The 26,582-nt window shown below is 35.1% G+C and overlaps 3 protein-coding genes across 4 annotated transcripts; 1 reads left to right on the forward strand and 2 right to left on the reverse strand.

The window, feature by feature from the left end:
* Positions 1-259: 259 nt before the first annotated feature.
* On the reverse strand, positions 260-3,101 carry LOC110101982 (G-type lectin S-receptor-like serine/threonine-protein kinase At2g19130). The gene has a single exon (XM_020830100.2). It carries the CDS (start codon positions 3,082-3,084, stop codon positions 565-567), a length of 2,520 nt encoding a protein of 839 aa, XP_020685759.1. The 5' UTR covers positions 3,085-3,101; the 3' UTR covers positions 260-564.
* A 6,216-nt stretch (positions 3,102-9,317) lies between these two features.
* LOC110101981 (DEAD-box ATP-dependent RNA helicase 27) lies at positions 9,318-26,131 on the reverse strand. 2 transcript variants are annotated; one of them, XM_020830099.2, is made up of 13 exons: positions 26,108-26,129; positions 25,375-25,828; positions 24,926-25,111; positions 24,601-24,786; positions 24,102-24,185; positions 11,950-11,991; positions 11,800-11,871; positions 11,421-11,720; positions 11,295-11,333; positions 11,073-11,177; positions 10,926-10,994; positions 10,243-10,368; positions 9,318-9,585 (listed from the first exon to the last, which is right to left on the reverse strand). In XM_020830099.2, exons 2-13 carry the CDS (start codon positions 25,741-25,743, stop codon positions 9,424-9,426), a joined length of 1,740 nt encoding a protein of 579 aa, XP_020685758.1. In that variant the 5' UTR covers positions 25,744-25,828; positions 26,108-26,129; the 3' UTR covers positions 9,318-9,423. The 2 variants fall into 2 exon arrangements, 1 of the variants encoding a protein (XP_020685758.1); XR_002303760.2 differs by lacking the exon at positions 9,318-9,585 and having other exon boundaries at positions 10,311-10,368; positions 11,129-11,177; positions 26,108-26,131.
* Positions 17,486-19,534, forward strand: LOC114578908. Its single transcript, XM_028692501.1, has 2 exons — positions 17,486-18,814; positions 18,887-19,534. The coding sequence occupies exons 1-2, from the start codon at positions 17,844-17,846 to the stop codon at positions 19,524-19,526; spliced, it is 1,611 nt and encodes a 536-aa protein (XP_028548334.1). The 5' UTR covers positions 17,486-17,843; the 3' UTR covers positions 19,527-19,534.
* Positions 26,132-26,582: the final 451 nt, after the last annotated feature.

Genomic DNA, 26,582 nt, shown 5'->3' on the forward strand with positions numbered 1-26,582 from the left:
ATATTTCTTCATTTCCTTCACTATCTCTCTGTCTTCTTCTTCAAGAATCATCTCCTTCTACAGTATATTTATAAAATTGAGCACTAAACCACACATTGCCCTCAAGACATACAAAAGCCCAGTTTGAGTATATGGCTTCTGACACGAGCGATGAGCGTGTAGGAGATGCTGGATCGAGAAAAACTCATAACCTGTATTGCCAAGCAAAACTTTCAAGAACCGAATGCAAATAAATGGCACTCGTATTGAACACCGAAAATGGGAAATCTTATCAGCCACATTATTATTCATTTTCTTGGTATTTATACAGGTTACAGAAAACTCATGCATAAAAATATGTAGCAAAAGAGGCTATACAAGAAACTAAAGAAATCACCTAACAAGCCAAACTCTACTTACCACCTATTTAATCAAACAGCAAAAGAAAGAACATAAAAATTGGATCATATTTTCTAACAGACAGCATGGAGAAATTAACAGTAGAAGCTTAAATCTGTAAAACTACTTCTAGAAAACATCTCAAACTCAATTAATCAATGTGTAGTCCTTATGGTTCCCCTTAGCTTACTCCTTCAAACTTGCAGAATTTGAACTCCTTCCAGGACTTGAGGAAAATGTGCTTTGTGTCTGGTTGCTCTGATCAACCGTTGAATCTGAGAAGAATACAATTCGTTCCTGTTGCCCCGAATAAAGCTGAAGCGATTTTGGAACTGGAGGCATGATAATCTCCATTGTTCCCTCAAGCATCTGTACCACCTGCTCCATAGTTGGCCTAGACATCTCTTCATCCTGAATGCACCAATAAGCAACTTTACAAGCTGTCTCCACCTCTTCAATCTCAGCAACACCTTCCAACCTCGGATCTAACAAACTACGAATATCACCAGCCATTAATTTTTTCATAGCAGAAGCAGGAAAGAAGCCATTTTTATTATCCTCCCAGTGGTCTGTGTTTCTCTTACCCGATATAATTTCAAATAGCATCATTCCATAGCTATAAACATCTGCCTTCGCAGTGATAGCAACGCCAGAGATCCACTCTGGTGCAAGATATCCTCTTGTTCCTCTCATTGTTGTCAAAACCCGACTCAAATCCCGGCCGAGAAGTTTTGCAAGGCCAAAGTCTGCCACTTTTGGAATAAAAGAAGCATCCAATAGGATGTTCTCTGGCTTAATATCACAGTGTATGATGCAGTCCCTACACTTCTCATGGAGATAAACCAGGCCTCGAGCAGTTCCGAGAGCAATAAGATACCTTTTACCCCAATCTAAATCAGTTTTACTGCCATGAAAAAGATGAGCATCAAGTGAACTATTTGGCATGAATTCGTAGACCAAACATTTATTGTTTTGATCAGCACAAAAACCTCGAAGGCGAATCAGGTTGATGTGCTGTATTGTTCCAATCGTGCCAATCTCAGCCCGAAACTGCTTCTCCCCTTGATTGAGATTTATTAGCTTCTTTACAGCAATGAAGGTTGAATCTGGTAGGGACCCTTTATACACTGATCCAAACCCTCCACTGCCAAGTTTCTCTGAGAAATTTGTAGTAACACGCCGCAAATCGCTGTATCGGAATGCGACCAAAACGCCATCTGCTGCAGCTTTTGCTGCACCGATTATTCTCCTCCGCTGTCGTCTCAAAATTACCAGCCAAGTAAGAGCCAACAGGGCCAAAAACCCTATGGCACCACCAGCAGCTGCACCAATAATTCCTCCTTTATTGCTCTTGCTCGAAGAACTTGGAAGCTCGGATGCAGCCAGGCGGAGGAAAAGAGTGGATTGATCATATCCATTATATTGTTCTTGGATGTTAAGCAAATTTCCATACCACAACGAGCATTTAGAACTATAAGAGTAAGCTGTGCATGAACAATTATACAAGCAAGTTGATTCACAATCTGAACTGCTCCCTGCCTCCATAGTCTCAGGGTTATCAGGCAACCTCACACTGTCCATCTGATAAAACTTATCCTTCTCTGTTCCTGCCGAACTACTTCCTCCGCATTGCAATGGGGTATTCCTCGCACAGCCTCCACTTTGATCACCCAAATGCCACTCCCCGGGTGACCTCTCACTGAAACCCTTAATACAACCACAAGATGGCGAATTGTTTTCATTGCAGCTACCGAAAGATCCGCAAAGCGCATACACCTCGCACTGTTCTCTTGGCTGGGACCAGAACAAAATCCAGTTCTGCGCATCAGAAAGCCAAGTCCATTGCTTGATCTGCCCCGAGTAATCCATGGTGAACCTTGATATGACGTCATCTGTATTAACTGTGTAAGTGAAGTAGTTCGCAGAGGCATTGCTTACATACTGAAAATTATATATATAATTAGAGGTCATCTCCGGGACACCACTAAAGATTTTCCCATTCCAGTCGCCACTAGACCAGTAATTTTTGGTGCCATTCCACAGGATGAAGTACTGACTGCTCCCGCTCGGGTCGATTTCAAGGTAGAAAAGTCCGTGAGCAGGGTCCTCAAGACTCTTCCAAGCTGTCAGGTGCTGGTTCTCACCGGTAAGCTTATTGAGTCCAACTTTGCCGCCGGGAAGCCAGGTGTCTGTGGGGTGGTCAATGCTCTGCCAAAGGATACGAGAGGTATCGGAGCTATCTTGGAGAACCAAATTACCGGAATCGAGGAGCACCGCCATGGTGGAATTGGCGGTAATATTGGTTTCTGTTGACCAAATTAGGGATTTTGACTGGTTGAGGAGGACGAGGTTGCCATCTTTAGAGAGCTTGAGCTCCGTGGAGGACAAATCAAGGACAGGGGTGTCCCTGTTCCCTACCCAGACAGGAGTGAGTTTGGAAACCATGTTGGTGTTGTACCAGATACCTATGTAGTATCTTTTAGGGGAGTTTCCTAATGGGAAGAAGCCGAAAACAAATTTACCTCCTTCGGATGTGAGCTTCTGATCGCCGGAGAGGGACTGGTTTCCTGAAAGGGAGTCGGCAGCGGAGGAGCGGTGGGGATGGAGGGCCAGCGTGGAAAGGATGAGAAGCATGAGCAGTGGAAGGGCCATATGAAAACCAAAGGGAGACGACGGCGAAAGGGAGGTAGGGGGCAAGTTTTTCATAAAATTAAAACGCGATTTCAAAGGCCGTATATAAGAAGTTCGAATTTTGAAGTTAAGGCTTCGTTTAATAAGCTTTTTTTTTTTCTTTTTAAAGTAAATTTTTAATACAAAATTAAAAAATTTTGTACTAAAATTTTACTTTAGGAATTAGAAATAAAGCAGTCGCAAAGCTTCATTTGGGATACTTTTCAGTTTTTTACTATAAATTTTTTTACTAAAAAAATAGCTTTAAGAAGCAATAGAAAAACCGTCCAAAAAGGAGAAAATACTTTCCGTAATAGAAGAAAAGTAAAGAAATGTTTAGTTATTTGCAATATCTTAAGTTAATTATTTGTAATAGATTGGTCATTTATGAGGTTTCAGGGGAGTTATTTGCAAATTCATTTACATTGAGAATTCTATGCTCGTAAAATTCTTGACGGGTTTGTCCGTAATGTATACAAAGTATTTAAAATTTTATTATACTTTTATTTCAGAATTCAGTTTTTTTTAATCATCTTCATAAACTCTTCCACTAACTTATATCGGGAGAGAATTATTAGGATTCCTTTGAGATTAGGTTTTTATTTATATTTAAACATATAATAAAAACAAGTTCGAGTGTAAATTGGGCAATCCTACATCTCATATTGATTGCATATATCTATAAGAAACTTAGGCTTTATTTTGGATGACTTTCTTATTATTTTCTAAAATAATTTGTTTGTATAAAATTTCTAATTCAATAAATATTTGTACTATAAAACTGTTTTAAAAAATGATAAGAAAGTCATTTCAAACAGAACCTTAGGCTTCATTTGTAGCGGCTTTCTTACTGCTTATTAAAGCAGTTTTTAAGTAAAAAAAATTTGTAATAAAAAGCAACTTTAAGATGTATTGTACTAAAAAGTTGTTTTAAGAAACAGTAAAAAAGTCGTCCCAAACGAAGCCTTTAGACTATATGAGGATTCCATCTTTGAGGTTCTTCTCTTCTAATTAGTTGCCTCGTTAATCGATTTCTCTATCTCTTTATATTATTGTATTTATATATTGTAAAATATTGGAAAAAGGAGCTCTTTGTGACTCATTATATGTGCTAGCAAGTATTCAAGTTATTCATGATAGTCATTTTTTGTAGTCTTGATGGTAGATATAAAATATATAACCAAATCACTATAAATATCTTATCTTTTTGTCTTGATGATAAGTATATTTGTGATTGTCTCACTCTTCCCTCTTCATAGAGTAGATTAGCCCTAGCCTCTTATTTTTCCAACACTCTTAGTTGAGGTAGTACAAGAATTCACTATTCATAATCAACCTCTTAGTCGGAGCTCTAATTATATTAAGGGAAGGTCAAAGCATAGATTTGAGGAGAAAGTATCTCTTGTTATAAACAAAATATGTACTTTTATGTCGACCTTCACCCAAAAAATTTTGATGGGAATTTATGCCCTTCTTTGTCATTCAAGAGTTCAACTAACAACAATAGCAACAGCAACAATATCATCAAGCCTTTGTCCCACTACATGGGATATGTGGGATAGACATATGAATTCTTTTTCTCCATTATGTTCTGTTAAAAGTCAAATTTTTATTTAAATCTAATAAAAAAATATTATTTCTAATATTTTATAACCAAGTCTTTTTAGTTTACCTTTCTTAACATAAAACAAATCTAATACCTCTACTTTTCTAACCGGGTCATCGGAACGCCGCCATTTTATCTGACCAAAATCATGCAAGAGTTCAACTACCATGTACCAAATATTTTGCATTATGTCATATATTTATCCCAACCTTCCAACAAATAATTGTCCATGTTACAATTGGTTTATTTAAATATCAAAGTATGAGAGTAGTGCGTGCGAGTGAGTAAAAAATTGTTTTTAAAATATATAGAACACCTAAATTTTGTTTTTGGATTTCTTTAAAAATAAATCTATTCATTTATAAAAATAACTCACCAAATTTTTTTTTCTTATTAACATGTTTAATAAAAATGAAAATAGAAAGTGATACCAAACATGCCTTCAATAAAAGGAACAATTTCATACACTCTGACTAACTATTTTTTTAATGTTACTAACTTTTTTTTTTTAATGTTAATAAAAGGAAAAAAAAAACAATTTCATACACTGTAAAAAATTTCTTGACCTAGCTTATTAACCCACTAAGTTGTCCCAAATAAACCTTGCTTTGATTTTTTAGACCTATCAAATAACTTAAGACTATTTAATATTATTTCTAGCATACACTTATTGAAGAAGTAAAATTACGTTGTGAAACAAATAAGAAATAGACAATCACATCATAAAGAAAGAACGCTAGAATTTAATGTAAAAAAATTAGAAATCGGAGAAAAAAACTATAGAGTCACATCACACCAAAAAAATTGCTATAAAAATTTGGAAGAAATAATGCAGATCCTTCCTCACTCTCTCATTGTCCCTCGTCACTCATGCATCCATTCTCATATTAGAACTAATAAAAAGTAATCCAATAAAACCATCAAGGGATGCAGCCTTCATAAAAATAAAAAAGAACCAACCTAACTAGCCTCATAGCGTCGCGGTGGCGTATTTGGAGCGTTGTAGCGCTCCACTCTATCTCCAATTTACTTGAGAAGACCACAACGTCGGGGTCTGAAACGTCGTAACGCCCTGCTCAAACAAACAACACAGCATCACAACACTAGGTACACTGGACCGCATCACTATACGGTTATGCGAAAAAAAAAAAAGAAGAAGCAAATTTTGAAGTCTCTTCATCAATTTTAGTGGAGCTTCATTGAGAATCTATGAATTTCGAGCAAAATTATTGATGTATTTTAAGATGACATGAATATAACTAAATATTCTCTCTCATCATCTCTTTCTCTCTCTCTCTCTTCCTTTCTATCTCTTCCATTGTAAATATCAAAATACATTTTTGAGATTTGGGAGTAGCAACATAGGAATTTTTGTATGTAATTACGGAAATAAATTTCGCACATCAGTTTGAGAACTCCACGTAATTACTGCATGCATGCACACGCCGAAAAGGCCAGAAAATTCAGCATTCCTATTGGAATCGTCCTGTTCTAACTTCTTCCATAGTCGTCGAAATCAGGCATTTCGAAGATTTATTTGTTGGATAATCCAAAACTATTCTTAGCCACCAACTTGGAATCAACAGAGTTTTCCAATACCTTAGTTGTGACCGTCTTCTCCAAGGAAATTAATATCTCTTATCAACCTCCCCGGGCCCCACTGCTCCATCAGAAAGTTATTTTTGATTCATAAAAAAACTCAGTTTACGAAAAATGAATCTCAATCTATATTAAGGCTTCGGTTGATTATTTGGTACTTTTGTAAAAGACAATTTTAAGAAATATTGATTTAGAAAATAGAATTTTCTAACGGAGAAGTATATATAAAAAGTTTTCTCAAAACAATAGAAAAATAAAAGAAAAGGAGTTATTTAGAACGTGATTTGACGAACCAAACAGTAAAGAAGAAATAAATTTGTCGTTTTAAAACGGAATAAGCATAAAAAACTTCCGATCAAACGAAGCCTAATGTTGAAAATTTTTTAGAGTTTAATTTAGATTTTATGCGGATTTGAGTGGAGATGAGCGCAAATCAAATATTTAAAATATGATTAGAAATTTCGTAATATTTATTGAATAATCAAATGATTTTTTAATATTGCGTGCTTACGGTCAAAAAGAATCTCCACTAGAGAAATGAGTCCAAGATCATTCAATGCTGACATCTTTACTGTACTTAATAAAAGAATAATTTATAATCAAGGGAATTAACATGAGCTATTCAATGGAGTGTTTTAAAAATTTAAGCTAAAATGGTTAAAATATCACTCGAAAAATGATATAATAGACTCATAATATTCTTCATATGAAAGGAGGTGTAGGGCTGGAGCCTAGACATTAACTTAATATTGTTTTTGTTTGGGAGTTGGTTTTAGGATAGCGCCGCCACGGGGCTCCAATTATGAGATTCTAATAAAAATCAAATCAAAATTATGTGAAGAGGCGCAAAAAATAAGCGAGAAATGTACTCCAAAATAGAAAATCAACATATTGCATAATTTCGATAAATTTGGGAGAACTTTCTTCTGCACCATCTATGCATTGTTGCACCAAAAATATTATGTTGCACCAACCACCATCTATTATATGAGCTACACCCAACTTATGCGATAATTAACTCCCCATTATGAAAAAAATTAGAGGTTCAAAGATGAGTGAAAATTCCCTCCAATTCTACTCCATCTAAATAAAGAAAATTCATTTTTAGAGAAAACCATAGTTCTAGCATAGGGAATTAAATTTGTGGGATAGCTCAACTTCAATCCTTCTAAATGGAGACATTCGCCTACTCTTTTTTTTTTTTTTGGTACAAACATCGGAAATAAAAATCACACAATAAACAACACAAAAAATACAGTGATTTCCGTGGTTTGGCGAAGATGCCTACGTTTACTATAATGAAGAACAATAGTGATTACAATACTCTCAAGCTCTCTCTTGTGCTTTCATATAGCAACAACAGCCTCTAAGGCTTTATTTATAGATTTGAGATATAGATTAGGAAAAAGCTTCATTAGCTAATCCCTAATTAAATCCTAATTAAATCAACATGAGGAAATAATCAATATTCAATTTAGTATATTAATTGAATATCATATCTTTCCCAAATAAACACTTTTCTGTATATAGTTCCACTATAGGGTATGCAGGTCTCAGTGTGAATTTTTCTCTTACTATCGACGTATTTTACTTGAAGAGGTGGTATATTCAAAGAATTTCTTAATACATTAGATTTTTTTTTAATACTTTTTTATTCGTTTTTTATTAGTTCTTTAATAATTGCAATATATTCAAGAAAATGAGAAATAGATTTTATACGATTTTGACACTGAAGGTAATATAGAACTCTTGAGCTAGCACCTTTCATAGGCAGACATTGCCTTTTTATCCACTGGCTCACCTCTATAAAAAGGCTTGAGACCCTTATGAAAGAGCTGCAGGAATGCCAAGGTGTCAAGGAAAGGCGAAATTATTACGTGCCGTCATGGGCCACTTCACTAATTTATTGTGTATCAATTACCATTGTGTATCAAATGATGTGACATATCCTGATTGACCTCTGGACGGTCAGATGACTGCACAATAATTTATTTAAAGAAAGATAATATTATTAAGGAGGATGGCGTGCTCGAGACTAAAGTTTCATTTGTGATATATTTTTACTATTTGCTAATATAATTTTTTAGTAAGCCATTTCAGACGAAGTCTAAAAATCAATACAAACGCCTTGTTCTTACACTGATATTAGAGCCTTTTTAAGTTTTTATTTATAGAATGTTAGAAATGTTTTTCTTCATAGCTTCTCACCTATATTAAATGGTATGATTGAATAATGTCTGAATGGCAAGATTCATAGGATAGCATGACAATGAACCATCATGAACTTTTAAATGTTGTGTTTCTATAACTTTAAAAGACTAACTATGATAACTTTGAAAATAAGGGTAAGTTTGAGACAGTTTCCAAACTTTTCTGTTTTTCAAATAGTAATTATAAATATTTTTTTTCACAATTACTTGCAAATTGCTTTTTCATTGCTCTTTTGAAAATTTTATGATGAAATTTTATTTTTTGCAACCAGAATAGTTATATTATTTTTCTAATAGCAACTTCACAGCCATTCCAAACAGAGCCAATAGAGTTTGTGCAAGCTTTGTTAAATCCATAATAGAATGCTTCTTATGCTACATATTACTGCTAAGAAAGTAAAAAGATAAAATGTTTGCTTGGCCTCAAGACAAAGTAATTATTAGGTGCGGACACCGCACCTAGAGGTGCAACCAGATACTGCGTATTTTATGCTTAAGCTCTGCCTATACTCAATGCGTATTGCAGTAAATAAGCAACAAATATTTAATTGTGAGGAATTACTGCATATTTGTTGTGTATCTACAAATACACAGTATAAGCAGAACATACGCAGAATGTAAACAGAGCGTACGCTGAACGTACGCAGTGCATCCAATAATTCGGGCGCACCTCTGGGTGTGGTGTCTGCACCTAATAATTACTCCCAGACATAAGAATTGTACAGTTCCAAGCAAGCAAAAAAAAAAAAAAGATCAAGAAAAGAAAGCACAATAGCAAACTAAAATAGAAACCGTTAAGTAAATCTAAAATCTTCAAAATCGTAACCATCAAAAAATCATTTACTATAAAACAGGATGTCAAAATCTAATTCATTAAGCTTTTTATTCAAAGGAATTAAAAGATTTATAACAATTAAAGAATTCATTTGGTTTGGGCTACATAAATAAACAATGACATTTTTAAAGCCTAACAAATTGTCTTTTATCACCTCCTTCACTCCTATATGCATTGACAGAACGGCCATTCACTCTCCGCATCTTCTTCCTAAACTTGGACGCACTACTCTCCAAGTTCAGATTTATTTTTGGAGGTGTCTTAAAGCAAAACGATGCAGCAACGTCCTGTAAAATTAATCAAATTTCCAATCAATCTCATGCAGGCTGAAAAAATTTCCTTTTATGAATAGTAGCGAAGTCTATAATATAATGGCATTCATACTCAAGAAACTAATACAGGAGGGAAAAAAGAGTATATAGTATCCAGCAGTAAAATTCAGGCGTGAAACAGATTTTGTTTTCATAAGAAACTCATTTGAAAAATCTGTTGATGCAAACCATATAATTGCTAACAAATGAGTGCAAATTATTCTGTGCGGAGACTGCACGCAATCTTAAGTTCGAATTTGTTGTGCTTTTACTATGCTTTTGCTGTATTATTGTAAAAGGCAACTAATATATAATTTTAATTACGTATTAGCTGCCCTTTTAATGTGCTTTTGTTGAATATTTCCAAAAGTGCAGCAAATACTCAATTAGTAAGATATTTGATGCGCTTTTACTGTATTTTTGCATTTACAAAAAAATAGCAGAAGCATCAAATTCGAACGTAAGCTTGTGTGCGGTCTCTGCACACAATAATTTGTCACAAATGAGGCCCTGGGAATGTCATCTGACCAATCACGGAGAAAGGAGTACTACTAGGCTTCAATGTTAATATTTCTGCAGAAATTTTGAAAAAGAAACCTCATGTAGTTTATATATGAAGTTATTTTCAAGTACCTGAAGATTGAGATGGTGTACATTAAATATTTGCTTCATGGAGTGTGAATTGTATGCTAATATGTAGGACCTATACGCCTCTTTAGCTGACTGCAGGAGGTAGTAGTTCTCCCCGACAACTTTCTCCTGCAGAATATTCATAACAGAATAATTTCATGAAGAACCGAGTAAATCATGGTACAAATATAATAGATGGGATCCAAAAGTTCTAAACTCAAAGGATAACTCTTAAGAGAAAACAGGACACGATTCAATACAAAATAAGTGAACAGATCACCGACAAAAATCCAACCAGATGCAAAAAAACTTTAAAAAAGATTTAGAAATGAACAAAAACTTAAATTAAAGAAAATACCCTCAGAACAACCAACAAGTGGTCACCTCACATGTATCGATAAAATAGGAAAATAAGGTACTCTAAAGAACATGCAAACCAATGGACCACCACAACAATCTTGATCCAACAGCCGTCACAACTCCTTCGACAAATACCGACAAACCGGCCAACAACACCACTCACACTTTTAGAAGAAGGATACAATGGAGGGGTAACTTGTGGAGAGAAGAAATAGGTAGAAGACTTAGAAGAAGAAAAAAGTGGAGAAGAAGCAGCTCTCAAGCTTAGGAAGAAAACCGTCAGGTTTTGAGAAAATATTAGCACAATTGTCGAATAATGAGAATACCAGTTGAGACTGCAATTTTGGCACCTTCTTTTCAGAAAACTCGTATTGCTTCACAGGTACATTAGCTGCCTGGCAGGAAGAAAATAAAAGATGTTAAGCAAATACGACTTGAAAGTGAGAAAAGGACAATTATAGTTTCAATCATACAATCAGATAGGAAACAAATTTCAACTCTTCAGGCAATAGAAAGAGTAGAGCATTTCCTTCAGCACCTTCCCCACGTGCAGTTCGACCAACTCTGTGTACATATTCCTGCTCAATGTAATATAATATATCTCGTGGGTGATGGAAATTTAAACATAATTTATTTATGGCGAGTTCTGAATGAGCTCTTATGTCTTAATATAAAAAATAAGTAAAAATTATTACCTTTGGCTCATCAGGAGGATCATACTGCAAAATCCAGTCCTAGAACAAAAGGAAACATTTAAAATTTCAAAAAAATTGATTTACACAAGAAAAAAAAGTTAAAGTTTAACACAACAGCAAACAAACCACAGAAGGAATATCAAGACCACGAGCTGCAACATCAGTGCACAGCAAGATACCCTTGTTGGCCTTGCAGAAATCGAAAAAGGTGCTAGTCCTTTTCTGCTGCTTTTGCTTTCCATGGATATCATAACAGTCAATCTGAATATATTTGAGAAGCTCTGCATGGTACTTAACCGAATTGCAAGAAGAGAAGAAAACCATGACCTTTTTTGACAAATTCTTCTTCAAAAAAGCATACAAAACTAGAAATCTTTTGCTGCTTGGAACCACACAGTAACCCTGCTGCAGTCCTTCGACAGTAACCTATTGAATCTTTGTGGTCATTTCCAAGCAGACATACTAAGAGAAAAAATAATGAAAAGAGACAGACTCTGCAAAGTACCTTTGATCTCCCATCATCAACACCAATGTATACAGGAGCTTCCTTGAATGTTAATTTTGCAAAATCCTCAACCTGCAGGTATTCTTTCCAATAGTTTAGCAATGTAGGAAGAAAAAAAGGTTCTAGTAGAATAAAAGTTCAAATATAAACCTCCTTAGTTTGTGTAGCTGTAAACAGAGCTGTTTGGCGGTCCTGCATGGACATAATTAGCAATAAGCTCATAATTCAAGAACAAATAATAATCAAGTCGTAACAGAAAATTTAAAAGAACTAATATGCATATTATGGAATTAAGTATTCATATACTAACAAGGAGTAATCATATGAGCATGCATGGTCAATTTGTTTTGCTGTGAGTGAATGGATCTCAATTTCTCAAGTCATCTTGAAGTGAGTTATGATAAAACTTATTTGTTTCATAAGAATTCACTTTTAACTCAACTTAGTCATTGTACTTGTTTGGGCAACAGCTAGTTTTTTTTTTTAAATTGTGGGGGGGGGAGCAACGAAACCATTTACACGAGGCAGACTCTAACAATAAATATATCATGCAATGATGCTATGAGATATGCCAAAATAAACTCATATATCAGCATACAGATTAGACCAAAGCAAAAGAAATAAGGAAATCAAATCAACAGAAAGAATAAAAAAAAATCAACAGAAAGAATCGAGGTTAACATGAAACCTCCGAAGAAATAAGAAAAGAAATCTTTCATAAAGTTCAAACTCCCGTTAATCACAAGATTGCATTCCATTCTTTGGAAAAACACATTGATCACAAGGACACTGAACTTTATATTTCATATGAAAAAAAACTCCACTGAAATCAATTGGAATGGCATCACAAAAGATAGATACAGTAAGAAAGGAGATTCTTGAGAAGTTTTCTCTTGATAAAAAAGATTCAAAAGGCGAACATTAATATATCCACCTGAAAAACATCATCCAACAGTGGAAGACCAATCTCCAAAAGAGAATAGTATCATCTCCTTGGCAAGTTATATGGCATCTACAGGTAACCTAGGGTTTCTATTGGCCTTAAAAGCCGGAAGGTGGTTGGAAGTAAAAGCACTATAAGGAAAAAAAAACACAGAAATAAAAGTTTCTTCACAAATCATTATTAAAGTCGCATCTAGAATACAAGAAGCCATAGTGATGGAGAGATGGTGTGAGGTGGATGGAGATAGCCATATAACATGCAAGTGGAAGCTTAAATTATGTTCCAAATATAATTATTTATAAAAGAGCCACCAAGCTCTTTAAAGGAGAAGGCCACCAAGAAATACCTAAGAACTACATCATTCAAAACCAATCCTTTTCTATTCTATCTAATTCAAAACGAGATACATGGCATTATATAGCATTACAATAAGAGAGGAAGATAGAGGGGATTCACAACATATTAAAAATACATAAAATTAATGTCTTGTTGTCATTTAGCTTAGAAACTTGTCAAGGATAAAATTACATTCATAATTACTATCTTTCAAACTATTTTCCCTCCTTGGCCAAGTAGTAATAAATGCACTTTGAAATAATACCCTTTTCAATTTGGAATTAATCTTCATGGAAGCTCCCAAAGTCAAACTTTAAAAATGGAAATTGACTATTGATCTTCCCTTGGCCGAAATTACAATGGTAGACTTCATTTGAACCTTTAATAATAAACCTTTTAATCTTTTATAATAGAAAAATCTTCATATTATATTTCCAAAGAACATATGATAATCATTTAATTAATTTAAAGAAGTCTCAAATAAGGTTTAAAATTGTGCAATTGGTTGTTTTTCGATCATGAGGAGAGGCGTAAGCCTCAAGGCATTTTGAAGCGGAAGCCTCAAAATCCAAAATTGTATAAAGTAAAAATAAAAGTTAAAAGTGATTTTTATAAAAGACCCAAATAATATGTTAAAAGATAAAATATTAATTTATATTGAACTATGAAGTAGCAAATTAACGTACATATGAAACAAAAAATTGCACAAAACATAAAGTGGCAATTGATACATTGCGCAAAATAGAATTGAAATCAAAATATTACAAGAACAAAACAACATAAAATATAGGAATTACATAAACATATCAAATAACATAAAGTTCAACTTCAAATTCCTTCTTTTTCATACCCTACTAATCCACTTCTAAATCCTAATGAAAGTTGAAATAGCCATCAAAAACTAAGAAATCATCTACAGTGTCTTCACTAAGGTGATCTTTATTTGAATCGTTGTCATAACAAATTAGCATCTACTCTGCCTCATCTTGTGGAGTCCAATGCCGCACAATCTACTTATTTATCATTTATTTAATTTATCTTCCTCTTTCATAAAAGTTTGCCATCAAAATAAAGATGAGAGTAATACTCCAAAAGTTTTAGAGGTGGTGGTGGTGGTGTGCAGCTTTTAAGTGATCCTCAGCGACGGCTACCATGGTGATGACTACGGCAAAGGCAGCAGGCTAGAGGTCGTGGTAGTCTAGCGGAAGTTGTTGCGGTTCGGGGTTATATTAAGGTGTGATTTGTTCAAGGATTTAGTTTAATATTTAGGTAAGTTTTAATAATATATATAGGTAAATCGTACGCCTGACACCAGCTAAGCGAGGAGCACCTCAAGACGGGACTCAGCCAAGCTGAGGCACAAGCCTCATAAAAAAAACTCAAAGCGTAAACCTTGAGTTGTTTTTCACTAGAATTGGGTTAATGTGGGCTTCATATTGCACAATTTTAAACCATACTCTCAAAATGATTCACATATTTTCATACTCTATAAATATTTTTTATGATTTTGTTCGAGATCATTTATCCCTTTTTTCAAACACTATACTCCTAGAGAATTAAATGGATGCTAACGAAAAAGAAAGAAATGATGTAATGGGTCGAGCCTTGTGGACCATACTAATGGGGACAAAAGACAAAGAGGGAGGGTGGAGGTCAAAGGGGATTAATTACTTACCATAGAATATCAAAATTGAGCAGAAATTAGGAATGTTTATTTAAGGAAAGAGGTTTGATTTGATTGGAAATTATGAAGATATGTTTAGGGAAAAAGGATTGATTTGATTGGGAAGGAATTAGGAATGTTTATTTAGGAAAAGAGGGCTATTTTGAATACAAATTTGAAAGGGGTTTATTTAGGAAAAGAAGGCTGATTTGAATTCAATTTTTGGAGGAAATTATTTAGGGAAACAAGGCTTTGTTTGAATTCATATTTAGGAGAGAATTAGGAGATCTTATTTAGGGTTAATTATTTTGTTTTCATTATGTGATTGTGTTTGATGTAGTTTTTCTTTGGAGTTGTTCCTAATGGCACCTAGGGTTTGTTGTACCTTTATCAAAGAGAATTAGCCCAAAATCTCTTCCTTTCTTGTTGATTTCTACTGTGTTTTTCCTTCAGTATTGTTGTTTTGTTGTACGGAGAACCATAATGCAATATAAGAAAAAAAACTGAAAAAATGCAAATAAAACCCAATCTAGCCAATTCTTTTTCAACAAAATGCAAAAAATTCTAATCAAATCCACAATGCAAAATGTCTAACCAACCTCGCCCAAACCAAAGATGCGCATAAAGAGTGTGGAGATTGAAAAAGAAAATTTACATAATATTGAAGAAGTAGCCAAAAAAGATAAATTTTTTGGAAAAGATAAAAAAAAACAATAGTATGTACGCTTTAAAAACACTCAAAAGAATACATCATCAAATGTTTACAAATGGATCTTCTTTGCTCTAACTCCGAATGTTTGAGAGGTAGCGAGAGGCGGATAAAGATAGCCATATAACATCCAAGTGTGAAAATTTGGATTATGGTTCCAAATATAAATTTATAGAAGAATCATCAAGCTCTCCAAAAGAGAGACCACTTAGCCATGCTTAAGAACAAAATCATTCAAAAGCAATCCATTTCCATTCCATCTCATTCAAAAGGAGTTAAATGGCTATATATAGCATTACAATAAGAGAGAAAGAAAGAGGCTCCAACACATATCAATAATACATAAATTAATTTGTTTTGTTATTATTTAGCTTGGAAACTTGCTTTTCCCTCCTGTGCAAAATTGCATTAAATACACTTTGAATAAATTTTCATAAAAACATTAAAGATGAAAATTGACTCTAGGTATTCCCTTGGCCAAAATTATAATGGTGGATTTAATTTGATGCTTTAATAATATAATTTTAATAATAATAAAATCTTCACATAAGAATTCGAATGGGAATTTCCAAAGAACGTATCATAATAATTTAATTAATTAATGAAATTATCAAAATGATTCATATATTTCCATGCTCTCATAAATAATATTTATAATTTTCCTCTGCATCAATCAACCTCCACAAATGAGCCCACCATCATCTCCTTTACAATGCATAAAAAAACAAAATCTAAAGTTCGGTTTGCCAATGATGGCCTTAAGAAACATCATTATCATCATCATAATTAGTCATATCCCAACCATATGGATCAAGCTTTATGATTCCTCTTCCATTCATTTATCTAATAACTAGATGAAGTGTTAAACTCAATTTTGTGCAAAAAATTTCAAACAAATTCAAGCCATGTCATATTTAGTCAACCATTCCCAATATTTTTGTCAACTAATCTTATCAAAAGATTTCATGTCTCTATTGCATATGGCATAAAAAGCAATTCAATCAATTAACTCACTAAGTCACTAGTGTTAGATATAAGTAGAATTGGATAAATATATAGTTTTACCAAGTTGATAGCCATATGAAAGGACTCAACCCCATTACTATTGACAAAGTGTTATCTCCAGACTTAGTGTTGGTTAAAACTAAAATTCGAAGTAACAAACTAAGGAGGTTGCATAGACTCCAATTGACAACTTCAATTAGCCCATGAATCCAAAGATGACAACAACTTGAAAAAAAATGTGGCATTCATAGCCTCATATAAGGTTTTAAAGTATAGCTCACATCCTTATGAGAAATAATGACAAACCATTCCAATGGAAAATCTTATAAGACAATTTGCATCTCTAAGTACTTCTGAATCCATCTACGAGCATAAGGATTCGAGTCAATAATCATCTTGAGTCCCAATCTCCTAATTAGCTCATGTAGATCAAGTTCTTCCGGTTCCTTGATTCCCCGTGTCAATATGACATTAACCACTTCTTAACATGCATTCGCAAGGTGAACAAAGTCCTCACATTTATTAGAGTCAGATGTCAAACTCAACTCTTTCCTCTTCATAATGTTATTAAGGAAATGTTTTAATATGATAGATTCACTTACTCTATTAATTGCTCCTTGTTTATTTTAGTAGCCACATTATTTCCCTCATCATCCTTTATTTTAACACTACCGTTGCCAGGTCCCAAATCCTGGATGAGAAAAGTGGAGGGTTGCGTTAGGTAGTGGACAGCTCTGTTTAAAATTGCGCAATTAGAGGCGCGCCTTGAGGCGCGCCTTTGCGCAATTCTGCCCAAAAACGCTTCATAGCCTACGCAATTTTGGGCTTTCAAGAGGAGTACGCCTCACTAGGGCTGAGGCGCGCCTCAGAGGCGCAATTGCGCAACTCATTGTGAGGCGTACGCCTCTCTGGGTAGGGTCCACTCACTTAAAATGAGGTCTTTTTCTCTCCTTTAACCCTATCCTTCAGCATACCCGACTTTTCTCCCTCCCGCACGCTCCAGGTCGTGATTCCGAGCTCCCGCACGCGGTCGGCCTTGCTTCCCGCCGCTCCTCCCGCCGGCGCCGCCTCTCTCCGGCGAAGTGTAAACTTCCGGCCACCCTCTAGGAGTACTCCAGATTGGATTTTAGGTATTTTTATTAAGTTTAGGGATATATTTTGCAAGTTTAAGAGAAACTAGGGTTTAGTTTTTTTTTTTTTTTTTTTAGTGTATTTGATTTTTTGCTTTAGGAGACATGGTTAGAGGTAAAGAAAAGACGAATACGTCATTGCGGAGGGATCCTTCTTGAAAGTATAGTGTACAAGTTGACATTGGCGGCGGAGAGAAGAGCTATGTCTATTTAAAGTGCAACTTTTGTGAGAAAGTTGTGAAGGGCGGAGTAACCCGCATGAAGGAGCACTTATCATGCTCTCACAAGAACGTAGCACCTTGTGCAAAAGTGCCGGACAATGTGAAGAAAGAAATAAGTGCTTACATGAAGAAAACTACCACTGTCAAACACTTACAACAGCAGCAATTTGATGAAAGGGTCGACCAAGGTGCCTATTTTGGGAGCGAGAGTGGAAAGGGCTCTTCCTCCACTATACATAGTAGAGGTGCACGGGGTCCTATGGATCAGTACATGACTACTGCAGGAGCAGATAGAGGAGAAGCAGAGATGATGCCTGCAGCTGGTACTAGAGAGGGTCGACGACAGGTTTGCATGGACATTGGGAGATTCTTTTTTGAAAATGCAATACCATTTAATGTTGCTACATCGCCTGCCTACTTCAGTATGATGCGGTCTGTAGGATTGTATGGAAGAGGGTTGAAAGCACCTTCTATATATGAGTTGTGCACTTGGATTTTAAAAGAGGAGTTGCAGAACACCGAACGAACCATTGATGAGATTAAAAGAACATGGATTGAGACAGGTGTGACTATAATGTCAGATGGATGGTCTGACATGAAGAGTAGGAGTTTGATAAACATCCTTGTCAACAATCCCTATGGTACAGTGTTCTTAAGATCTGTTGAAGCTTCTGATGAGGTGAAGAATGCTACATTTATTTTTAATTTACTTGATGGAGTTATTGAGGAGATTGGAGAGCAGTTGGTTGTCCAGGTAGTGACTGATAATGCCAGTGCATACAAAGCAGCTGGTCAGATGTTGATGGAGAAGAGGACACACCTCTATTGGACACCTTGCGCAGCACATTGTATTGATCTCATATTGGAGGATCTTGGTGACTTACCTCAGCACAAGAGTGCTCTTGCTAGGGCGAAGAAGATTACAAAATTCATCTACAATCACTCTTGGGTCTTAAGCTTAATGAGAAAATTTTCAAAGAAAGAAATCATTCGACCTGCAACCACTAGGTATGTTCATATTTTTTACATTGTAAATCATTCCAACTGTATGTTCATAGTTTTAACATTTGGGCACTGTAGGTTTGCCACCTCCTATTTGACACTGCAGAGCTTGATGGAGGTGAGGCAACCTTTGGAAGCCATGTTTACATCAACTGAATGGCTAAACTCTGCTTGGGGGAAGAAGAGTGAGGGAAAGGAGATAAGAAAGATAATTCTGAATGATAAATTTTGGGCTACTGTGACCTATGCCATTTTGAGCACGAGACCCTTAGTGCAAGTTCTACGCTTAGTGGATGCAGAGAAGAAACCAGCTATGGGTTTTATTTATAATGCTATGGATGAGGCCAAGGAGTTGATTGCACATAACTTGGGAGGAGAGGAGGCAAGTTATAGGGAGATTTGGGATATCGTTGATGCTCGGTGGGAGGTGCAGTTACACCGACATCTACATGCAGCTGCATATTATCTTAACCCTCAATTTCAATATTCAGAGAAAAAATCTTCAAATCCGGAGGTTAAGCTTGGTCTATATCACTGTATGGAAAGATTAATACCGGAGCAAGCAGATAGGGAGCTTGCAGATTTACAGCTTGTTCTGTTCCGGAATAAAGAGGGTTTTTTTGGTTTAAATGCAGCAAAAACTACCATTTCTAAACGGTCTCCAGGTATAATTAATTTGGTAAATGCAATACACTTTATTCAATATTCTGAATTTTGATTATATTTTCTTCTGGTTGAGTGGCTTTACCCTTAGAGATAGGATACGAAATGAGCATATACGTGAAAAGGTTGGAGTAGCTCCAGTAGAAGATAAGATTAGAGAGAGTCGCCTTAGATGGTTTGGTCACATAAAACGGCGGCCTTCCAATGACCCGGTTAGGAGAGTAGAGGTATTAGATTTGACTTATGTTAAGAAAAGTAGAGGCAGACCTAAAAAGACCTGGTTAGAAAATATTAGGAATGACCTTTCTTTATTAGATTTAAACGAGAATTTGACCTTTAATAGGACACAATGGAGAAAAAGGATTCATGTAGCCGACCCCACGTAGTGGGATAAAGGCTTGATGTTGTTGTTGTTGTTGTATCCTTCAACTTCTCGAAGAAGAGTTTTGGATGTAGCTTTCAATACTAAATTCTATTATGACCGTTGATTTGAAAATGATCACAATAGAAGTTATTTCTAAAATAAGAGGATGTTGTAGTATTAAATTTAGCAAATCCTTAATGATTCTCCTACAATGAGGCATTCTATTCCATACAAGATTGACGCCATGATACTTTTTTTTTCTTTAATGGCAATAGAAAATAGGCTTCCACAACAAAGATCTTTGGCAAGGTTGAGTGAAATTGAAGATATTGTAATGTATCTCAATCGTGTTCTTCAACAAAGCTAAGAAATTTTCCAACAGCATGCCTATTTTCAAGGCTCGTCTCTTAAACTTGGTGGTACATTTTTTTATGATTTGATAGTATTGGTGTCGCAACCCATATCACTTCCGCTATCTTTCCACATAGTACCCCTATAGGGCAGAATTCTAGGTAGAGTAACATCATGAATTGCCTCCAACTTTCTAACGCCCCTACTTGAGATGAGTATTACACCACATCCACATACACTTAGTGAGTTTTAGGCATGCAAACAAAACCTACTCTAGGAAAGGGCACTCATAAGGCAAATAAATCTTTAAGTTAATATCACCAAGTATCGAAATTTTCAACGTCCATAGAGGCATCAAATGTGGGGATAATAATTTTGGCTTCAACCTTCAAACATTGTTGATGCCCTCCGACAAAAAGCTCAAGATCTTCATCTTCCTCGTTTGAGTCATCTTCTTGATTGCAAAGTATTCACAAGCTTCTCATTGTTGAAATAACGAGACTCTTTGTAGATTGGCTCTTCATTTGACATCTGGATTTTCTTGCCCAATATCTCCATCATCACTGTCATTTTAGTTGAAGTGCAGCTTGGGCAGCAACGTTATAAGAATTTTCTCCTTATGGAGTTGACATCAAAACAGCCTCGTCTTCCTTTTCTTGAAAGCTCTAAGGCAAATATTGGTTCTTTGATATTCTTGCAACTGCTTTTTGCTAACAGCATGCACCAAGGTTGCTCCAAACCTAACGCTCTAACACCAACTTGATCCAAATCACTTGAAAAGATCTGGCCAACATATTAAGTAGGAAGTATGGGGTGAAATTTGGATTCTTGTTGGAGAGTCGAGAAGCTATAGTTTCATCAGGGAAAAAATTAAACAATTACAAAATGAGGAGAAAGCATTTTTCCTTGAAATTCCTCCTCTCACTGTAGTCACTCCTATTTACTCCTCGGAGTTTCTCTCTCAGGTCTCTCTTGTAAGATTCAAAAATATCTATTCACTAGCACGTCCCTAATTCTAAATAATCCCAAGTTCTTTTGCAACAACCTGATATAGATAAGGAATGTCTATTACAAATAAAAGAGCAAGAAAATTTACTACAGGAAATCATGGCTGATTTTGAATTGTTTAATTTATTACAGCAAGCTATAAGAAGGTCACGTTGATTTTAAATTGTTGGAGCTATGTTGGCATTGTAACTGCTCAACGGCAATCTTCTCAACAAAAGAGACAAGCAACTCTTGAGATAAAGGTCTTTCTGAGAAATTCCCTAATTTCCTCTACTCAACCTCGCAAACCACTTGAAATTCATCTCGATAGCATTCTAATCTTCTTAGCATGTTGTCCACGCATCTTTTCAACAAGTCAAATGAACTTGTAATCAAACATCAAGCAAAAAAGGAAGAAATTTAAGAAGAATCCAGATGAATATAAAGTATAAAAGACAAAAGGATTTTTCTCGATAAACAAAATCAAGTCTCTACAAAAATAAATAAATAAATAAACGAAGGTAAGGTTAATGGAGTGAAATTATATTGCTAACATTTCCACAAAAAATTACACCATGAGTCATACAAGAATGGAAAAAGGATCTATGAGAATTTCCTAAAATTAACATTGCACTTGCCAAAGTCCCGTATCAAATATGAAGCACTACTAATACTTTACAAAGTGCCAATCAACTTTTTAAAATGAACCACCTATAAAGATATAAAGACACTGTCAAAATTAAGTGGCCTTCTTGTCATGCCTAAGTTCAAATATGCTAAAGCCTCAAATAATGTGTGTTAGATGATAAGTAGATTCAATTTCACACTAATACAAAGACACCTTCAGACTTAAAATCCCACTGATGCTATACATGAGGTATCACATGTCACGTTAAAGACCTTTAAGATGTATCAAGAATCTTAATCATAAGAACTTTCACAATCTTATCCTTAAGAGTCTTAAAATGCTCTATCTTAGCTTTTGACTATTTAAACTAACATGTGGATAATTCATTATATGGGCCTATTCATACTTAATCCTCTACAAATACATACAGAATACAATCAATTCATAAGATTCTAAAGGATTTATGCCATAACATAATTGCCCCAATTTTATGAGGGCCACAAGAAGGCAAAAGAAGTTATGCAAGTGCACTGACTTTCAAAACTAAAATAGAATTTCTGATTGCAGTGAAACTTAAAGACCCTTCTCAAAAGGAATTCTCCAATAGTTACATCATAGATTAAGATATTAAAATACACAATATGAAACATAACAAAAGACTTGGTACTCTGATAGTAACATTAATTAAAGTATACGATGGTTAGTTCAACGTGAAGGCATAACCAACCACACAAACTCCTAGAGTCCTAGTCCATTTCTATCCCATATAACTCGAGCGAAGAGTATGTCAAATCAAACTTCCAGGAATATGTTTAGGGGGAATTTTAAGTAAAATTGTTTCTTCTTCGAAATGAGTAAATTTATAGGTCTTCCTAATATCTTAAGGATATTAATGCTTCAACTCCTAGACAGCTCACACATATAAAAGAAACTTAAATTCCACCATATTTCCCAATATGTGGTTCAAATTGATAAATTGTTGATGAGACAACATAAAGGATAATAAACACAACATAAAACCTTCAAATATGCCCAATACTTAATACTTTTAAGACATCCCATTGAATTTATGTTGCCACTTGATGTCAATAAACATTTGAGCAATTGAGAAATTTGTCAAATTCAAAATTCAGGCAATAAACCCTAACAACACACCCCACCCCCAACTCCCAATAAAAGAATATCATTTTACCATCCCTAATTTTGAACTTAGGGCATGCAAATCTAATTGGTTATTTAAATATCAAGTGTAATTCAAGTTTCAATATGAAGATCATTTCAACGCCTCCTTTGCTTGAAAAAAATTCTACAAGTGGATCTGCCCACACTCGATTTCATCTCTTCCATCATTTAGCATTTTAGTTGCTGATAAAAGATCACTGAAGACAACATATATATGGTTGCATGCAGATATAATTTACCTACACCCTCATGATAATTATAGAAGACTTATGGGTGACCTCCTTTTCCAAAAAAAAAAAATTATTGATGCATTGAAATGAAAATACTAGAGGTCCACTTAATTATTAAGAGATCCTAATTCCTAACGATTAATGCTAAGAGAGATTTTTAAGAGGATAAAAACAATTTCCTCATGAAAATCATATTTTCCTTTTTTTACTATGAAGTTCTCTTTTGTCTTGAAACAATGTTATGCTTATATAAAGGCAATTGATTGTTAAGATTAAGTAAAAAAGAAACTAGAACATGTTAAGATTAAGTAAAAAATTTAGCCTAAAGCATCAATTTATTTTTCAAGGAGTGATCTCAGAACCCAATATGTGATACCAAATCAACTCCAAGCATAAAGCCAATAAGCTTCTATCCAACGTGGTTCTAAGAAATCTAACCATTTCAATAATGAATAAATAAATTTACCACATTCCTTGACCACCCAACACCAATTATTAACGTAGAGATAAAGATGGTCAAGAATCAATTCAACTATTAAGAGATACATGTAGCGATGCTAGAACATATTTGATGATTCAAAAAACACAACATATCATGAAAGTTATCATATTTTGCTACAGATTATAAAATCATTTAATGTTCTTGTTCCTTAGCTATAACTTATAGTGATATTATGCCTCTACAAAAGAACTTGATGCATTCCACAACACATTTTGCTTTTATGACAAATAATATTGGATTTTAACCAATCCATAAAGCCTTGCTTTTTTTAACAGATGATTGTCTTCTCAAGACCCAACTAATTTGCTAGTTACTAATAAAAAGAACTTGAACATTAGGGAATATGTAATAGGACAGTTTAAATTCAAGTTAATAACCCAATGAACCTCAGGAAGGCGCTTCAGAATTTGTCTCATATCATCCTCAAAGTTTTGCTCCAGTATCCGGTCAGCTTCATCAATAATAAGGCACTGTATACAAAAAGAAAATATTAAAACTAACTTTGTCAAAAAGTAACAAAACTAAATACCTAGCACATAATAATACCTACACTGTTGATTATCAAATCCAGTTATATGTAAAAGAAAGGACGCAATGCAATTGTGTAGTATGTAAACCCCCCTAGTATCTAGAACAATGAAAGATTACTCCCATAATATTTTTACAATTAAAATACACGTATATATCAAATGGAGAGCTTGTTTAGTTTTTTTTTAGTCTATTATCATAGAATGTTTATAAAATAGGATGATTTTGACTCATTGCCATCGAACAAATAGCACCACCAATTTAATAATTAACAGTCATTCATGGGGGATAGAAGAATTATAGAATGTTATCAGAAATTTTTATTTTGAATCGCTTGGAAATAAGAAGAACATTTACCTTCAGATTTTTATAAATGAATCCCTTAGTATTTTGAAGATGGTCAAGAAGCCTGCCAGGAGTAGCTACTAATATGTTTACTCCCTTAACAAGGTGTTCAGCTTCCCCTCTACGCGCTGCACCTCCAATAACCATCCCTAGAGTCTGGGAATGGTGCTTCAATAGGTCCTTCGCCACAGTATGTGTCTAACAAGTAAAAGGACCAGCGATCCATGAGGAAAAAACAAAATTCTCATTTTTGAGTTGGCATGAACTGTCAAAACTTATAAATATATATAAAAAAAAAATCAATAAACTATGCTCGAAAGAAAATAATGAGACATGCCTGAATAGCAAGCTCCCTAGTTGGGCAAATTATGATAGCACCCGCGCCGTTCCTTGCAGAGAACTTTATATTATAAAGCAACTCAACCGCTGGTATCAAAAAAGCAAGCGTCTTTCCAGAGCCCGTTCTTGCAGCCCCCATAACATTCTTGCCCATCAAGAGAGGAGGTATGGCTCTAGCTTGAATCTGCATAGAATATCAAGCAATAAATTCCAATTTGTTACAAGAAGCCCACACACGACAACAACTCATGTAACAAAGGAACCTAAACTGAACCAACAACTCCATAAAACCAGTAACTCGTGAATTTCCATACAGAAAAAGAAGGCAAAATAGCACAGAAAGAAAAACCCCAGCTTACTCCAACACCTCATTTAAAAAAACATCAATCGACCTCATTGCCATCAATCTTTCATATTAAAAAAATCAGTGAGGGGATTACACTTAACCTGGGTCATATTCACGAAACCCATCTCCCTGATGGCTTCCTTTGTGGGCTCGGCGATCGGGAGAGAGGAGAAGGGCTCATTGGTCATGATTCCGCACCGTTTATTCGTCCCCGCCTTCAGCTTATTAGATGCCGGAGCTTCTTCTCCCTCGCCTCCTCCATTTCCTCCCGTTGTTTCTCCATTTCCCTCATATTCATCTCCACCGCCAGATAAATCACAGGGGACGTCATCTTTCTGGTTATTCTCATGCCGCTCCACCTCCTCCTCAGCGGTATCGACAGCTGGGTCGCTCAGCTGTTCCCCTTGGACTTCGTAGCTCGGCTTGCGCTTCCTTTTCTTCGTCTTCTTCTTCAAGCTGTATGCTTCCATTGCAAAAGGCCACGAGTTTAGGTTGTAACCGGCGGAAAAGGAAGTGTGTCGGCCTTTGCACGAGTTTAGGGCGAAACTTGCGGCTCTGCAAATTCAATTAGAAGCGTGGTGGTTTGCTTAAATATTTATTTAACTTTCTTTGACAAATCAAGGACGTTAGTGGCGAAAAGGTTTAGGGGCTGTTTGGTATCGGATTAACAGCGGGATTTAAGTCGGATTTACGCTAAATCCAGCCAAACAGTTTTTGCGCGCGCGTTAAATCCCGGGATTCAGTAAATCCCGGATTTACGGCTTTACAGCTTAAACCCGGGATTTAGTAAATCCGAGGGGTAGCCGAAAAAGCGCGCGAAAGGGAGAAAGTTACCTTCACAGCCAGCGAGCTCCCGTTCTTGCTTCCGATCAAAATGCCGTAACTTCCGATCCGGGTTGAAGTCGTCGCAGGAGCGAAGTCGAACAGCCACGAAGGAGCCGAAGAAGCGACGCCTGCAATCTCTACACCTCCTGCGAAAGCAACGGAGCCGAACAGCAACGACGAAAAGAGAAGATGAAAGGCAAACCCTAGACGCCTCTAAGTTATTATTAATTAAATTAATTAATAATTTAAATTATTAATTCTTAAGTAAATTAATTAAATAGTTAATGGTATAATTAGTGCATAAATTAATTATCTAATTTAATTTAATATAAATTAATAATAATATTAATATATAGATTAATAAATAAAATTAATATATCTTATTATTAATATATAATTAATATATAAATAAATAATTAATGGGATATTTGTACTTAATATATTATTAAATTTATAACACATTATTTTTTATTTTTAATTATAA

Source organism: Dendrobium catenatum, unplaced genomic scaffold (genome assembly GCF_001605985.2).
Source record: "Dendrobium catenatum unplaced genomic scaffold, ASM160598v2 original_scaffold_213434, whole genome shotgun sequence".
NCBI classification, from domain to species: domain Eukaryota; kingdom Viridiplantae; phylum Streptophyta; class Magnoliopsida; order Asparagales; family Orchidaceae; genus Dendrobium; species Dendrobium catenatum.